We start from the raw sequence: 16,882 nt of genomic DNA on the forward strand, positions 1-16,882 counted from the left end.
TGACCCTGATTTGATGCCTCAAGTTTTCTCCTTGCCACAGTACTCATCTTATTCTTGTAGAGTGGCTCTGAGTTTATTTCAAGTTTAAAGCCCTTAATTCGCATCATCTTGTGCTTACACACCACAACATTTTAAATTTATTTAAGAATTTATTTATACTTCCTAAAAAACAATCAAAGATCATCACCCTCCCTTTAAAAAAGGAAGTAGTTTAAGCTAAGCTACTCAAGCTCAATAAAACCTCAAGTCTGGTTAACCAACACGCAGTGCAAATGCTGCCAGCTGGTCCAGGATGGCAGCTTTTCTCGGGCTTCTCTTTCTCTTTAGTCACTAATACAAAGTATACAGAGATTAGGAAACTGTGTGGTCAGTATCTGCATTAAGATCATTGTTTTCCTGGATGTTAATTTGGCCCTGCCTTAACTGACACATTAGTTTACAAGGTCAAAGTAGTGTCTGATGGCAACTTTATATCAACCTTGCACAAAATGGAACTAGATATATGAAGCCACGCTTGTACTGTTTTGGAAACCTGAATCATTGTGAAACTGTCTTACAATGTGAAGAAATTCACATGCTGCACAAGGGATACACTAAATGGCCTTTATCATCATGGACTGTAAAGGTTGACCTTGTTGTCTGATTTGTATTAGATTAACAAACAAATATATAAACTGAGTGAATTGGAATCAATAAGAAAGACAACTTCTTAACTTGCACAAATAATTTTTGCACAATAAAGGATGATAAAGTATATGTCCATATTTTTGTTATCTCAGTGTGTTAAAGGGATCTTATACAGCCACCCATCCTTAGTGTAATGTAATTAATGGTGTTCTGCTGCTAAAATTACTGATTGTATTGTAAATGAACAAGTCTTATTTAGTATGTTGCAGTTACTCTTTATTTAATGTCATTTAGAATGATGAAACTTCCAGCTATTGATTTATTTACTTCTTGAGCCAAAACAAAATGATAAAAACTGCTGTAGGATAATTATTAATAACATTCATTTGTTCCTAAAGCTTTGTATATAAAAACAGATGATGAATACTCATGTATTCAACATGCAGGTACAAACTGAATACAGGCAAAAAAAAAAAGTGCCAACGATACATATTATTCATACTTTTATTTACAGACATTCACGTTGAGCTTACCATAGACACTGTTTACTATGTGCATTAAGATGTATACAGGTACTTTATGAATAGTACAGTGACATTTTTATCTCTTGCAGCAGAAAGGATAAAAATCTTTAGTGCCAAACCACAGATAACTTTACCAACATAACAGAACTGTAAATAATGAGTCAAAAGAGCTTACAGTTAGTAAAATCACCTTGAAATATTTTCCCAGAAATAATCATTCTAAAAGCTGATCGAAACCAGCTGTAGAAGAAGGCATAAACAAATGGATTGAGCATTGAATTTGACCATCCAAGCCATTTAAAAGCTGCAATCACAGCAACTGGTATTGTGTAGCCACTCAAAGGGTTAAAAGTCAAACAAAGAAAGCAAGGAGTCCAACAGATGAGAAAAATTCCCATGACAATAGCCAGAGTTTTGGTGGCCTTTCTCTCCATCTTACTGACAGTTGCTCCAGGCTTTATGCCAAGAGAGATATTGCTCTGAATGCTGCGTGCCTGTCTCTGTGCCACCATCAAAATCTTTAGGTAAATCATGGACATAATGAGAGCTGGGAGGTAAAATGCCAGGATGGTTCCACTAAATGCTAAATTTAGACTTACATTTTGAAATAAAACACACCCTCTGTTGGTTTGTTCTTGGTCCACTCCCAAAATTATGATGCTAATTCCATTTAGAGCAGGAACAGTCCAGCTCACCAGGATCATGATCATAATAACACGGACATTTATCTTAGCTTTGTACCTCAGAGGCTGACACACAGCATAGTATCTGTCAACAGAAATAAAACACAAGTTCAAAATAGAAGATGTGCACAGAAACATATCAAAACTGCCTCGTAACTTACAAAGTACATCTTGAAGATAAAAACAAGAGCTTACAGATAGTATTGTGCTAAATGGCAAAATGAAAATACCAACAAGCAGGTCAGCTACAGCGAGAGAGAGGATGAGATAGTTTGTCGGAGTATGAAGCTGTTTGAAGTAAACAATGGAGGTTATTAGCAGAAGATTTCCACACATGATAAGAACTGATAAAGAGCCAACAAAAACACACAGTAAATACGTGGTGGTGACTGCTCTCATGTCAGATAAATTTGCTGATTCGTTACAGAGATGTTTTTCCTCAAAAACAACATCAGACCTGTTGACGAAATTTCCATGCATAAGTGATCATTAAGACATGAACATTAGCAACAACGTGTCTTAAATGAAGAAAACTGACAATATATTTTTTACTGTAGAGGATTTAAAGGTTTTTCTTTAACAGTTTTTGTAGTCTGTGTGTCTCATACTATACCTGTTTGGTTCATGCATCTGTTTGACCGGAGCTCTTGATCTCTTTGCCACTGAGCTGTAAACTCAGACTGGAGTTATTATCCTGTGCTCATTAGCATATCATGGTCAAGGGAGGAGCATTTGTTAATAACTCGTAATAATCATATCACTCAATATGATGAGTAATCATACATCTTCTTGTACATGTGCATGTCTATGTCTCACCTGCCATAGTCATATAAAAATTATATATAGTCTCTTTTAAAATCAGGTCAGCACAATTGCAAGACTTTTTTTGAAGTAAATAAATTCAGTAGGTTATTCTTAAAAAAACATGTCACTTTTGCAAATCTGTGGAAATACTTTTCTCTTTTCTGGAAGTTAAAAAAGTATTACAGTGTGGGGCCCTGTACATTAGACCCTTTTAAAGTGTAGTTTTTTTTACAGCTTGAAATTTTGCTTGACTTCCAGTGGCCATTACTTCCTACGTTTTTAGTTACGTTAGTTACGTTTAAAGTATACATCAAAGTGAGCCAGTGTACTGTGAAATCACTGTGCAGTCAGTCAGGTTAGAGTTGCATTTGGAGTTTTTGAACCCAGAATTGCCAACTTTTGTGTGAACACAAAAGATATCTTAAGTTAAGTATCATGTAGCTACTAGTTTAAATAAGAGAACCGCAATCTTGTGTGACTGTAACATGTTCAGTTAAATTTTTCAGTGAATGAGTTTTACTGCGAAAGGCAGTTTAGAGATTGGACGGTGTGACGAAGGCAATGTTGTCACCTGGCTTTGCACATATAGCACCAGTACTTTGACTGAGTATGACTACATATGCATTTTAATAATTGCACAACACTTTAAGAGCAACAGCACTTTATTGAAGATTTGTACAACACATTTTAACACATTGCTATTTTACACATTTATATGTATATACTTACCTTATTTATTGAATATTTATCATTATATTTATTGTCCTTTTTCAGGTCTGACTTTCACTTTGCTGATAAGTGCTGTGTAGGCCATGCAGTTTCACCAAGAAGAGAGGGACATAGGAACTGGTTAAGCTAAGATGTACTGGGTTACTCAGTGTATGCATTAAGTAGATCAAGACGTGTTGTGTACTCACCAGTCTCCGTCTTCAGGATGTGAAACAATGCCTAATAAAAATGTTTGGATAAAAATATGTATCTGCCAAATAAAGACAAATTAATGAGGCTTATAGATGAAGAAGATATAGGTGAACATTATCTGAACTTCCATTTTTACATAATTTCAATCTACAGAGAACATCATATACATCTATGCTACACTATCTGGATAAAAGTATTGGGACACACCTCTCTATTATTTAATTCGAGTGTGGTGTGGGGCTGCTTTTCATGGGTTGGGCTAGACACATTATTTCTGATGAAGGGAAATCTTGAGCGTGATTCAGCATACCAAGACATTTTGAACAATACTATGCTTCCTACCTTATTTTCATTTTTTTATTCCAGCAAAACTGTGCCCCAATGCACAAAGCAAGGTCCATCAAAACATTGTTGGATGAGTTTGGTGTGGAAGAACTTAACTGGCCAGCACACACCCCTGACCTCAACGCCATCCAACACGTTTGGGATGAACTGGAAGGGAGGCAGGAGGTGGGACTGAGATGAGTTCTTAAGATGCAATATAGTGTTCCAACATCTAGTGGTACTGTTATAGACATAGAGAGCTGATTGGTATTAAGAAGATTTAGCCCCCCCATGACCAATTGCAGAGGCCCGGCCCATTTATTTACTTGCCAACACCCGTGAATCAGCCAAAGAGTCTGTAATTCATAGTTTGCCAATATTACAAAGTGATGTTATTCTCTAACTCCATTCTCTCTTCTCCCTGGACCCACCATCAAACTGCTTGAATCTCAGGCTGATCATTCCATGGAGCTGACAGCAGCGCAGTAACTCCAAAGTTGTCAGAGCTCAGGGCCACCTGTAGGTGCCATAATTTTTGTTTGTGTCACAGCCTCAGCTACTACTCTTTTCCTGTCTGATTGGCTAGGTCTTCTCAATGTCTTCACCACCCCAGTGTTAACGTGGCACCTGGTAGTTTTTGGGCTCTGACAGGCTCAGTTATCATAGTGCACCTTAAAATCCTGTTATTTCCCAGGACCTCCCTCTGTTATGTGCTTATGTCAGACATTAGGAGGAGAAACCCACAACCACACTCTCCTCCACACACTGGTCAAGAGGTTTTTGATTCATCCCTTCAGCCACTGGATCTCAGTTGGTTATTGTCCTCTGCCAGTTGTCTCATTTCCATTCTCAGACAGACAGCTTGTACTTTTCTTCTTTTCATAATAAAAGATAAGATCATCTTTAATTAATTAAGTGTTGCAGCATCTCAAGGATTCAAGGAGCTTTATTCACACATGTAGAAACATGAGGTGGAACGAAATTAGTTTCCCTGGTCCTGGTATAAGCCCAATAACCTACAAAATACCTAATGCTATAAATAGAAAACAACACTATATAAATATAAAAACAACCAGAATAGGAAATATAAACAGTGAACAGGGATGGCAACAATATTTACAGCCGTATTGTACAAATGAAGGAATAATGCAAGTGAAACGAGTAGCACAGGAATAAATACCAAAGGCAAAATACACAATAATAATAATATTAATTCTAATAATAATATTCACACATACATACAAGTAGGCTGTGATATATTAAATACTAACAACAGAATATACACACACCACATATGTTCAAGTGCATTGCAGTACTGTCCTAAAGTGGATAGGACAGTATAAAAGCACTGACATATCAGAATACACATAACTTCTCAGGGGGAACTTGAAATCACTAAAACTGTCTCACTGAACAAGTTGCTCAACACACCTTACAAGTAAATGTATGCAAAAAAATATAAAACAACATCAGCATGTGAACAGGCAACTGCGTGAATAGGTGTCTTTTACAGTATGACTTACAATTAATTCATTAAAAAAAAGGCATTTATAACCAAATATTAGAGCTGAAACAGAATGAGAACTTATTTACTTGCACAAAAATGCTGGTACAATTAAATATGATGATGTATCCAACCATAATGTTTGTACAAATAAAGATGATGAAGTATTCATCCACAATTTTGTAATCTGAACAGGTTGATAGGGATAGACAGAGACAGAAGTTATCCATCACTTTTTACTTTAGATGATTTTATACAATCAGTCCAAAATGATATCCCATGATATGAAAGACATGGTGGGTTCAGTGAATGGTAACAACTGAATACGAACACCATGAGACGCACGGTGAGATATATGGCTCTGCATTTATCAACAGACATCAAGACACAGAATACACTCTATTGAAGGGGCTGTGTGCTTTGGGCTGTATATAAAGATACTATATGCATAGTACACTGAAATGTTTATGTGATTATGTTATCATGAACAGTGGAAATGAGATTGTGTTTCTTGACAAGCTTCAAAAAATAAGAATCAAAAGAGCTTAGAATTTGTAAAATCACCTTGAAATATTTTCCCAGAGAGCATCATCCTGAGAGCTAATCGAAACCAGCTGTAAAAGAAAGCATAGATTAATGGATTGAGCATTGAATTTGACCATCCAAGCCACTTGAAGATTTCAATCAAAGGAAGTGGTATTGCACCATTACTCAAAGGGTTAAAGGTGATGCAAAGAAAGAAAGGAGTCCAACAGATGAGAAAAATTCCCATGACAATAGCCAGAGTTTTGGTGGCCTTTCTCTCCATCTTACTGACAGTTGCTCCAGACTTTGTGCCCTGACAGGTTCTGTTCTGGATGCTGCGTGCCTGTCTCTGTGCCACCATGAAAACCTTTAAGTAAATTGTGAACATGATGAGAGCTGGGAGGTAAAATGCAAAAACAGTTCCCGGAATTACGAAACTTGTATTTTGGAATAAAATGCACCTCCCGTTAGATTGTTCTTGCTTCAGTCCCCTAATTGTGATGCCAATTCCAACTAGTGCAGAAACAGTCCAGCTCACCAGGATCATGATCACAATAACACGGACATTTATCTTAGTTTTGTACCTCAGAGGCTGACACACAGCATAATATCTGTCAACAGAAATAAAGCACAAGTTCAAAATAGAAGATGTGCAAAGAAACATATCAGAACTGCCTCGTAACTGACAAAGTACATCTTGAAGATTAAAACAAGAGCTTACAGATAGTATTGTGCTGTATGGCAAAATGAAAATACCAACAAGCAGGTCAGCTACAGCGAGAGAGAGGATGAGATAGTTTGTCGGAGTTTGGAGCTGTTTGAAGTAACTGATAGACATTATTACAAGAAGGTTTCCACACATTGTAAGAACTGATAAAGAGCCAACAAAGGTACACAGTAAATATGAAGTGGTGGCTGCTGTTATGCTAGAAACATGTGCTGATTCATTACAGAAACGTATGTCCCCAAAAACATCATTTGAACCGTTGAGAAATAATGTAGCTTCCATGCATAAATGATCATTAAAACTGTAAGTACCATAAGCAATAACAAGCCTTAAAAGAAGAAACTAAAATGCAGCATGCAGTTTTCTGTAGAGACAGTGAGATTTATAGTTAATTTCAGTACTCTGTAAATTTCAGGCCATGCCTGTTAATCCTGGCTTGTACACCTGTAGTATGTGCCACTAAGCACAGAAGGATTAAATTCATTATTCTGGCCTCATTTGCATATTGTATTCAAGGGAGTGGCATTTCATGTAGACCAGTATGATGAGTAATCATACAACTCCTTTGCATGAGTTCAATTTCCCACAAATAGCACACAAGTTTAAGGTGTCTCTTTTAAATGATTACAACTTCAAGCATCTATTTCAAATTCCATTCAATTCAATTCAGGGAGAGGGGGGAGAGGAGAGACAGGGAGATGGAGAGAGAAAGGAGAGGGGGAGATAGAGAGAAAAAGGAGAGGGAGAGAGAAGAGACAGGGAGGATAGAGAGAACAGTGCAGAGCAGGAGCAGCAGGATCTGGGCAGGGCCATGGAGAAGGTTCTGGATCCAGCAGCACTATCAGTGCAATAGGCAGGGCCATAGAGGGCTAAGGATCCAGCAGCGGAGCTGCAGAGTAGCTAGTCTGTTATTAAAGGTTATATCATTAGCTAAAGATTATCCGTAGAGTTCAGTAGAAGAAAGTTGTGGGTCATCCAGGACTTAATATCTGCAACACAGGATTGCAGTTGTGTCAGCTGATTGCTTTCATCTGGCTTCATTGATAAGTACAATTGGGTGTCGTCAGCATCCATCCATCCATCCATTTTCTATACCGCTTATCCATCAGGGTCGCGGGGGAGCTGGAGCCTATCCCAGCTGACTACAGGTGAGAGGCGGGGTACACCCTGGACTGGTCGCCAGTCAATCGCAGGGCTGACACACAAAGACAGACAACCACACACTCTCACACTCACACCTAAGGACAATTTAGAGTAGCCAATTAACCTTATGTGCATGTTTTTGGTATTGTGGGAGGAAGCCGGAGTACCCGGAGAAAACTCACGCAGGCACAGGGAGAACATGAAAACTCCACATAGAAGGGCCTAGACCGGGATTCGAACCTGGAACCCTCTTGCTATGAGGCGACAGTGCTAACCACTGCACCACCGTGCCACCCTGTCGTCAGCATAACAGTGAAAATTTATAGAGTGCTTTCTGATGACATTGCCTAGTGCGAGCATATAGATGTGAATAGGATCAGGCCAAGCACAGAACCTTGTGGAACACCATGGCTAACCTTAGTGTGCATGGACGAGTTGTGATGTACACGTACAAAGTTATGTCTGTCTGATAGATAGGACTTGAACCAGCTTAAAGCAGTTCCATTTATATCAACTTGATTTTCTAGTCTCTGTAAAAGAATCTGGTGGTCAACAGTATCAAATGCAGCACTGAGATCCAGAAGGACAAGTACTGAAACATAGCCCCGGTCAGAGGCCATTAACAGGTCGTTTGTGACTTTTACCAGTGCGGTCTCTGTGCTGCGATGTTTCCTAAAACCTGACCGAAAGACTTCAAATCGGCTGTTATTATGGAGATACTTGCACAGCTGACTGGCGACGACTTTCTCCAAAATTTTTGAAAGGAAGACCAGGTTGGAGATGGGCCTATAGCTTGCTAAAACCCCTGGATCAAGAGTGGGCTTTTTTAGCAGGGGTTTGATTACAGCAACTTTAAAAGTCTGTGGAACATAGCCTGATGTCAGGGACAAATTAATAATTTCTAAGTAAAGCCAAGTAGCCAAGTAAAGGGAACACTTCCTTAAGTAACCCAGTAGGAATAGGATCTAAGAGACAGGTTGTGGATTTAGAGGGGGAAATGATAATTTCAAAGCAAATAAACTTCACCCTCTGCACATTAGTCACCATAAAATCCCAGCTATTCATGTGATCCTGGGACATGAAGCAGCATGAAAACCTTACCTTCAAAAATACCTGTTGCTTCAAACTAGCCTCTGTCAGTGACTGTCTGGTCTCAGTCTGTATTCACTGCTCACTATGCAGTGAAGCTCACAAGTCATTTTTTGCAAGCTAAGTCATCCCTCAAGCCTTTGAGGGGCAATTCAAGGCTAACTGAGTGTTTGGTCTCACTCAGAATGCGTGGTGGAGTGGTTAGTGCACTTGCCCTGTGTACAGAAGATTGAAATTCTTGGCAGCAACCAAGATTTGAGTCTGACCTGTGGACCTTTGCTGCATGTCTTCCCCTCTCTTGGCTCCCATTTCCTGTCACTCTCTCTGATTGTCATATCCATTAAAAGCATGAATGGCCAAAAAACATCATTAAAGTCTTTGATCTCAAGTCTTGTGTGGTTGTTTAAAGTGTTCTATTATCAACTGCATGCTATTCACTCTACTTAGAATACTGCATAGCGATTCCAAAAAAATGAAAGCATGAGCTGCAAAAGTGTCTGCTTTGACAGCTACTTTAGTTTTAGCCTTAGTGTGTACACAAAAAGATGAATAAGTCACATTTTGACATCTTTTTTCTATTTAGCTGTAGTAGTTTTAATTAGTGACAACTCAAAACATTTCAGTGCAGTGTCAGCTAATTCAGGTGAATAAAGTTGCACAGTTGGGTACAAAGAGGGATTTTTAGACATGCATGAGGTTAAAAGAATCTCCTTTACTCATTTGTTCACTGTAATATACATGAACAGGTTCATGTAAGTGCAATGTTTCTGTATACTACCTCCAATTATATTGTAGCAGAATATAGATGATTACAGTACTCAGCAGGCTACTCACAAAACAGTTTCACTCAGCACACACTTCATTTAACTCATAAAACTGTCATATAAACTTATATCCGCATTACCAACATGTTATGCTGTTAGCACATTCACTGTACGGTACATCAATTTTGCTACTATTACACTAAATTCCACCACATTTGCTCACTGTAAAATACAACAGGTGCATGTGAGTACAATATTTCTGTATACTATAGGCCACTCAGGTACACTAAAGGATCCCTGAGCTGCCCTGAAGTGCCAGTGTAAGCATTATTCCATTTAACCATGCTTACCTCGCCAAAATAATCTAGCTGTAAATGCAAATGGACATATTTCATTCACAACAACACAAACCAAAACAACACAAAGACAGGGGCTGCCTCGTGTCTAAAATATGCTGCATATTACTATGGGTCCCACAATAATTTTATGTTTGTTTGCCTTCGGCCTTCGTGCTGTAAAGAACACCAAACAGATTTGAGACTTCTGTGCTTGGTAGAGCAGACAGCTCTGAGGTTGCAAGTTTATTGTATAGAATATCCAGAGGTGGGCGTGCTGTACTAGTGCTTAAAGAATGTTAATTTCTACCAGGATTTTGGTGGGTGTCTCTAAAAATCTAATTAAACAGTTTGGTCTCGACCTGCTCTAACTAGAAAATGTCATGAGACAACTGTTGTTGTGATATACATAAATAAATTGAATTGAATTGAAATTGGCTGCTGCTGCTTCTGTGCAAGAACTATGCCCCCTTTTCTACTGTATTCAAAATGAAATACATAAATATGGCTATGAAATAAACCCAGTTAATAAATAAATCAATTTATTAATTTCAAAATGACATTTTTCATAAGACTTTATTTAATTATCACAGGATTTTTATTGCATAATACCACATTTTTTCACTTCATGGCACTTTCATATCATAATCATACTGCCACATTTATTTCATGGCTTTTTTTATTTATTTTATTTCCGTTCCTAATATGCAAATGAGGTGGTGTCGTTATCGCGGAAGCTATTGTGTACTTTGACTGTCAATGACTGAGTCCAATGAGTCAGTGGAACTCCCAGCGCCAATCAAAGCCAGATCCACAGGACTCATGATTATAACTGAGATCTGACTGGCGTGTTACAGTCATGAGACCTATGCATCCAGCTCTGTTTGGCACTGTGAGTCCCACTGACTCACTCAGCTGAATTGATTACAGCCTGATTAGCTGTGTTTTTCCCCTTTGCAGGAAGTTTTTCTAACCCAACTTTGTCAGCTCCCTGAGTACCCAATCACGAATAAGGCAACAACCACTTCTAATCCATATAATTTATGTTATTTGGTGCAACAGTGTCTTGCACACAACTACTTAGAACAAATGGAGCAGTTTTTCAGGACAATTAATGTCACAATTTAAAGTTTGAATTTACATGCATTGTCAGAAGTCATGCTTTATTACATTACATTTATTTAACTTTATTTATCCAAAAGACATGACATCACATAGCAGTCTAACATGTAGCTAATGTTTTTTGGTGTTATGGTGGAAGCAGACATTTTATATTACTATGCGCAAACTTGGACTTGCATGATCCAAGGGTACTTTGGAGTTGGGTTTTACCGGTAAGTTCTTGGTGATACTGACTCAAGTGACTCAAAGGAATAAAGTAACTTGGCTCAGTATACTGTATGATCAGGAAGGGTCGTATGCAGAACCAGATAAGTAATGACAACACTCTGCACAATCGCTTCCACAATCTGATGCACTTGCTTTGGCCTGAAGATAACCACACTTCCTCATCTGCATATTAGAAATGGGAAGAAATAGAGCCATGAAATAAATGTAGCATTATGAAATGAAAGTGCTATTGTTATAATTGGCTTTTGCTGTGTACATTTTAGATTCGTGTTTTTCTACTTAGAACTGTATTTTCTTACTGAACTCATATAAACTACTTTGTGTCCTTGGATGTCCCCCAAGATCCTCTCTAATCTTTTCAAGTCTGTTACAGTAGATACATGCCTCAATAACAATATCCACACATGTTTGATATCACATTTTAGTAAGTACACATGAACAGTGGTTGGCCTGTTCATCTCAGAGATAGCTGACTGATGACCCTTGGTTGCGATTAAGTCCAGTCTCTGTACTGGGCAAACCCAGCCCAAGAATATAAATGTAAACTACAATCGGATATCCGGGCTTCTTCTGACTGAGATCCTGCGAGAGCTCCGTCACTCCGAGCCCAGCACTGCCATACTTTACCTGTGACCTAAATAAATTGTACTTCTGTGAACTGAAAATCTCTCTGATTTGTTCTTGGGCTTCCAATAAAAGAACTGGGTTAACACTATGAAATAAATAAATGTAGTCTTATTAAAATTATCATTTTGAAATAAATAAATGTATTTATTTATTTGGTTTATTTCATAGCCATATTTATTTAATTTTGAATAAAATGGCTCTCTATAGTTACCAGTTCAGTGGTCAAAATCATCTTACCTTGGTAAGATGTTTTGGCAAGATGTTTTTAGTGCAGGTTTTAGTGCATTCATATACGGTTTTTCAGTTTCAGTCAAAAGTAGCAAATAATATTCAAAAGTAGTAAATCTCACTCATAGTAGGTGTAGTGTTGCAAAATAACTGCTTCTAACTTTTATATCATATCATGACACAATTTCTCTTTACATATATTATATATTATATATTATATATTATATATATTGTATCATGCAAACATTGTTAATGCCCTGAATTTAAAGCAATGCCAATGCAAAATATTAGGTTGGCTTAAGATGAAAATTCCATTAAGAGTTGATGAGAGAAAATTTCTCATTTTCTTCTATGTATTATGTTCAATTTGAATATACAATAATTCAGTTATGATGTTCCCTTATACACACTGTGCTCCTTTCATGACGATGTTTGTGTTTCCAATTTAATTGTGTCTAACTCAGTTTAAAAAATTTACTCCATTGATGAGATACTTAGTCATGACAATTTTGAGTTTGTGAAATTGCCATTAAAAATTTGCCCTGAAATGATCATTCTGAAAGCTGCTCGAAACCAACTGTAAAAGAACCCATAAACAAATGGATTAAGCATTGAATTGGACCACCCAAGCCACACAAGAGTTTCAGTCAGAGGCGATGGGACAGAATAATTAGTCACAGGATTAAACGTTATAGAAAGAAAGAAAGGAGTCCAACAGAAAAGGAAAACCCCCATTACTATGGCAAGAGTTTTGGTGGCCTTTCCCTCCATCTTGCTGACAGCTGCTCCAGACTTTGTGCTCCGGATACTGCGTGCCTGTCTCTGTGCAACAAGGAAAATCTTCAGATAGATACTAAGCATTGTGATCACTGGGAGGTAAAATGCAACAACAGAGCCCACTGTATTTGAATTTGGAATATGAAATATGAAACATCTTCCCTGACACACAGTATCTTTAAGCCCTAGAAACATGATGCCAAATCCAGACAAAGCAGAAACACTCCAGCTCACCAGGATCATGATCATAACAACACATCCATTAATCCTGGTTCTATATGTCAGAGGCTGACACACAGCATAATATCTATCAATAGAAATGCAACACAAGTTGAGAATTGATGCTGTCATTAGTGAAATATCAAAGCTGCGTCGCATCTTACAAACTAAATCCCCAAAATATAAACACGAGTCTACAGACAGTGCCATGTTGAACAGCAAAACCAAAGCTCCCACAAGCAGGTCAGCTACAGCCAAAGAGAGGATAAGGTAGTTTGTAGGAGAATGGAACTGTTTGAAGTAAATGATAGTGTCACACCGCGGTGAGGTCTTGTCTTGGGTTTATGTCTCGTCTCTTCCTGTTTTATTTTGAAAAGTAACTCTCCTCTCGTTTCAGGTCACTTGCCCTTCCTCTTGTCTCCAGTCTGATTGTCTTCCCAACCACCTGATTGTTTCCACCTGGTCCCCATTATCCTCATGTGTTCAAATAGTCTGCGTTTCCCTTGTCTTGTGCCAGTGTGTTTCGTTCCTCATGTTCACACCAGCTCTCGTCCATGCCACAGCCTGTGTATGTATGTTCCTCGTATCTCGTTATATTCTAGCCTCTGAAACAGAGTGAATTTTTGTTGTAAATTTCATAGTTCAGGTTTAGCTGTAGAGAATTGTTTGTTTATGTTCTTTGGTTTTTCCTCCCCTCTTGGAGTGATTTTCAGTTTTATTTGTTTGTTATCTCAGATAGATTTCCTCCTTAAGAGTGATTTTTAGTTCTTAGTAGTTTTTCTCTAGATTGTTATCCTCTGCTTAGAGTGATTTTTTGTTCTTTGAAGTTTTTGTTTTCCCTTCTTAGTTTTCCTCCTGTTGGAGTGATTTTCTGTTTTACTAGTCTATAGTACTCTAGCCTAGTTAGATCCTCGTGTCCAAGATTAAGTTTCATAGCCTCTTGCTTTTCCTGTAGCTCTGTGGGAGGTTGGATTGGGGTCTTGCTTAGAGAAATAAAACTCATTATTTTCTCACAATCTCTGCGCCTGAGTCCTGTGTAAGCCGAATCGTGACAGTACACACTGGCCAAGGATGGACTCAGCAGAGACACCTCAGACCCCCACGGAGATGCCGCAGGTGGCTGTGGCTCTGCGGGAACAGGAAGCTCGCCTTAACCGCCAGGAGGAATTCCAGTCAGCCTTGGCATCGCATATCAGTATCCTGTCTAGCCGAGTTAACGAACTCCTCGACCAGCTGACTAAACCTCCGACTGCCACACAAGCTCCTGTGCTTCCCGCAGCCCCCTCTCCAGCACCTTCAGCTCCCGTGCTGGGAACTGGCATCAGACTGGCCTCCCCCGAGCGGTACTCGGGAGAGGCAAAGAAATGTAAGCCATTTTTAATTGACTGCTCCATTCATTATGAACACTCTCCACACGCTTTTCCCACAGACCGCTCCAAGATAGCGTTTATGATCTCTCACCTGTCGGGGCGTGCCCGGGCCTGGGCCACGGCAGAGTGGGCTCGGGATTCTCCTCTCTGCAGTTCTCTCCCAGACTTCCAGGATGCTCTACTGAGGATCTTCGACCCCGTCTCTGGGGATCGTGAAAAGGCTCGAGAGCTGACTGGCTTAAGACAAGGTACTAAATCAGTCGGCGATTATGCCATTCACTTCCGCACTCTGGCAGCGGAAAGTGGGTGGAATTCCACTGCCCTTTACGATGTGTTCCTGAAGGGGCTGGCGCCGTCCATTCAGGAGATGTTGGTACCCCTGGACCTGCCGGCGGATTTGGATTCACTCATTGCCCTTGCCATCCGAACCGACAATCGCCTCCGGGAGCTAAATACTCTGCGGCCAAGCGGGACGACGGACAGAATAAGTTTCCCTCGCTCTCAAACCACAGCCGGGTTTTCTGATCTCCGACCTCCTTCGCCATCCCCCTCCCACTCCCACATTACGGGAGGGGAAGAACCCATGCAGCTGGGAAGAGCTAGTCTCACGCCGGAGGAGCGGCGGCGTCGGCAGCAGGAGGGTCGCTGCTTTTACTGTGGAGAGTTGGGCCATCTCGTTGCTGCCTGCCGGGCTAAGAAACCCAAGGCGGTGAGTCAAGTTTCGGACACCGGCGTGCAGCGTAGCCTCACGCCAGTCAGGTTAGTACATCGGGATTTTGACTCTGAACTTCATGCTCTTGTTGATTCAGGAGCTGACGAGAGCTTAATGGACATGGGTTTAGTTCAGAAGATCGGCCTCCAAACCGAACCTTTAGCTAACCCATTCAGGGCCAGTGCCCTGGATGGAAAAGAACTGTTCATGATCACTCACAAGACCGAGTCTCTGGAACTCAATATTCTTGGGCATAAAGAACTCATGAGCTTTTATGTGTTCAAGTCACCATCTCAAGCGCTGGTGTTGGGTTATCCTTGGCTAATTAAACATAACCCACATATTGACTGGAGATCAGGACAGATTTTGGGTTGGGGAAAAGATTGTGGGGTTCTCTGTTTGGGTTCCCTGATTCCTAAGAGCACTGAAACCAAGATTAATGCTGTCTCTACTAATTCTGTCTCAGACCCTGAATACCCAGACCTAAGCGCTGTGCCGACCTGCTACCACCAGCTCAAGGAGGTATTTAGTAAAACCAAGGCCATGTCACTCCCACCTCATCGTCCATATGATTGCGCTATTGACCTGATTCCTGGGTTTACCATCCCCAAAGGACGCCTGTACTCCGTTTCCGGTCCTGAAAAGGAGGCGATGAAGGAGTACATCCAGACCTCTCTAAAGGCAGGGCTTATCCGCCCTTCATCTTCGCCAGCAGGAGCAGGTTTTTTCTTTGTGGAGAAGAAGGATGGGTCCCTGAGGCCGTGTATAGATTATAGCCCCCTTAATGAGATCACAATAAAGAACCGGTACCCTCTACCTCTCATGAGCTCTGTTTTTGACCAGATTCAACAGGCAAACATTTTCACAAAGCTAGACCTTCGTAATGCTTATCATTTAGTCAGAATTAGAGAGGGAGACGAGTGGAAAACTGGCTTCAACACACCTAGTGGACATTATGAGTACCTTGTCATGCCTTTTGGTCTAACTAACGCCCCCGCCGTGTTTCAGGCTATGATAAATGATGTGCTTCGCGACTTTCTGGACCAGTTTGTCTATGTGTATCTAGACGACATCTTGATCTATTCTAAAGATCTAGAAACGCACCAGGTTCATGTAACAAAAGTATTACAGAGACTTTTAGAGCACAAGCTGTATGTCAAGGCGGAGAAGAGTGAGTTCCATGCCAACACCATCTCCTTCCTGGGCTTCATTGTAGCCCCTGGCAAGGTGCAGATGGATCCGGCAAAGATTAGCGCGGTCGCTGACTGGCCCACACCCGATAGCCGCAAGAAGGTTCAGCAGTTTCTTGGGTTTGCTAACTTCTACAGGCGGTTTATCCGAGGTTTCAGCGCTATAGCCGCTCCGCTGCATGCTCTAACGTCTTCTAAGGTTCGATTCCAGTGGTCTCCAGAAGCCGAGTCAGCGTTTCAGAACCTCAAACACCGCTTCACCTCGGCACCCATTCTTGCTATGCCCGATCCGCAGCGACAGTTCGTGGTGGAGGTGGACGCTTCCAATGAGGGCATCGGGGCTGTACTCTCCCAGAGGTCAGAGCATGATGAAAAGATGCACCCCTGCGCCTTTCTGTCTAGGAGGCTCTCCAAGGCAGAGCGAAATTACGACGTGGGC

The 16,882-nt window shown here is 40.3% G+C and overlaps 3 protein-coding genes across 3 annotated transcripts; all 3 read right to left on the reverse strand.

Moving 5' to 3' along the window:
* Window positions 1–1,263: 1,263 nt before the first annotated feature.
* Window positions 1,264–2,467, reverse strand: LOC124051080 (trace amine-associated receptor 1-like). The gene is made up of 2 exons (XM_046374131.1): window positions 2,448–2,467; window positions 1,264–2,291 (listed from the first exon to the last, which is right to left on the reverse strand). Exons 1-2 carry the CDS (start codon window positions 2,462–2,464, stop codon window positions 1,313–1,315), a joined length of 996 nt encoding a protein of 331 aa, XP_046230087.1. The 5' UTR covers window positions 2,465–2,467; the 3' UTR covers window positions 1,264–1,312.
* A 2,942-nt stretch (window positions 2,468–5,409) lies between these two features.
* LOC124050950 (trace amine-associated receptor 1-like) lies at window positions 5,410–9,180 on the reverse strand. The gene is made up of 2 exons (XM_046373950.1): window positions 9,086–9,180; window positions 5,410–6,967 (listed from the first exon to the last, which is right to left on the reverse strand). Exons 1-2 carry the CDS (start codon window positions 9,178–9,180, stop codon window positions 5,923–5,925), a joined length of 1,140 nt encoding a protein of 379 aa, XP_046229906.1. The 3' UTR covers window positions 5,410–5,922.
* A 3,393-nt stretch (window positions 9,181–12,573) lies between these two features.
* On the reverse strand, window positions 12,574–14,105 carry LOC124050951 (trace amine-associated receptor 1-like). The gene is made up of 2 exons (XM_046373951.1): window positions 14,052–14,105; window positions 12,574–13,462 (listed from the first exon to the last, which is right to left on the reverse strand). Exons 1-2 carry the CDS (start codon window positions 14,103–14,105, stop codon window positions 12,674–12,676), a joined length of 843 nt encoding a protein of 280 aa, XP_046229907.1. The 3' UTR covers window positions 12,574–12,673.
* Window positions 14,106–16,882: the final 2,777 nt, after the last annotated feature.

The sequence above is a fragment of the Scatophagus argus genome, chromosome 19, assembly GCF_020382885.2.
Source record: "Scatophagus argus isolate fScaArg1 chromosome 19, fScaArg1.pri, whole genome shotgun sequence".
Lineage (NCBI taxonomy): Eukaryota > Metazoa > Chordata > Actinopteri > Scatophagidae > Scatophagus > Scatophagus argus.

What these genes read in the sequence shown, in the direction of transcription:
- LOC124050951 (XM_046373951.1), bottom strand. Translation starts at nt 14,105, where the DNA reads ATGAAACTTAATCTTGGACACGAGGATCTAACTAGGCTAGAGTACTAT. An exon ending in GGCTAGAGTACTATAGACTA is followed by an intron (nt 13,463 to 14,051) that starts GTAAAACAGAAA and finishes TACTTCAAACAG; the next exon opens with TTCCATTCTCCTACAAACTA.
- LOC124050950 (XM_046373950.1), bottom strand. Translation starts at nt 9,180, where the DNA reads ATGGGAGCCAAGAGAGGGGAAGACATGCAGCAAAGGTCCACAGGTCAG. An exon ending in TTCAATCTTCTGTACACAGG is followed by an intron (nt 6,968 to 9,085) that starts GCAAGTGCACTA and finishes TCTTCTTTTAAG; the next exon opens with GCTTGTTATTGCTTATGGTA.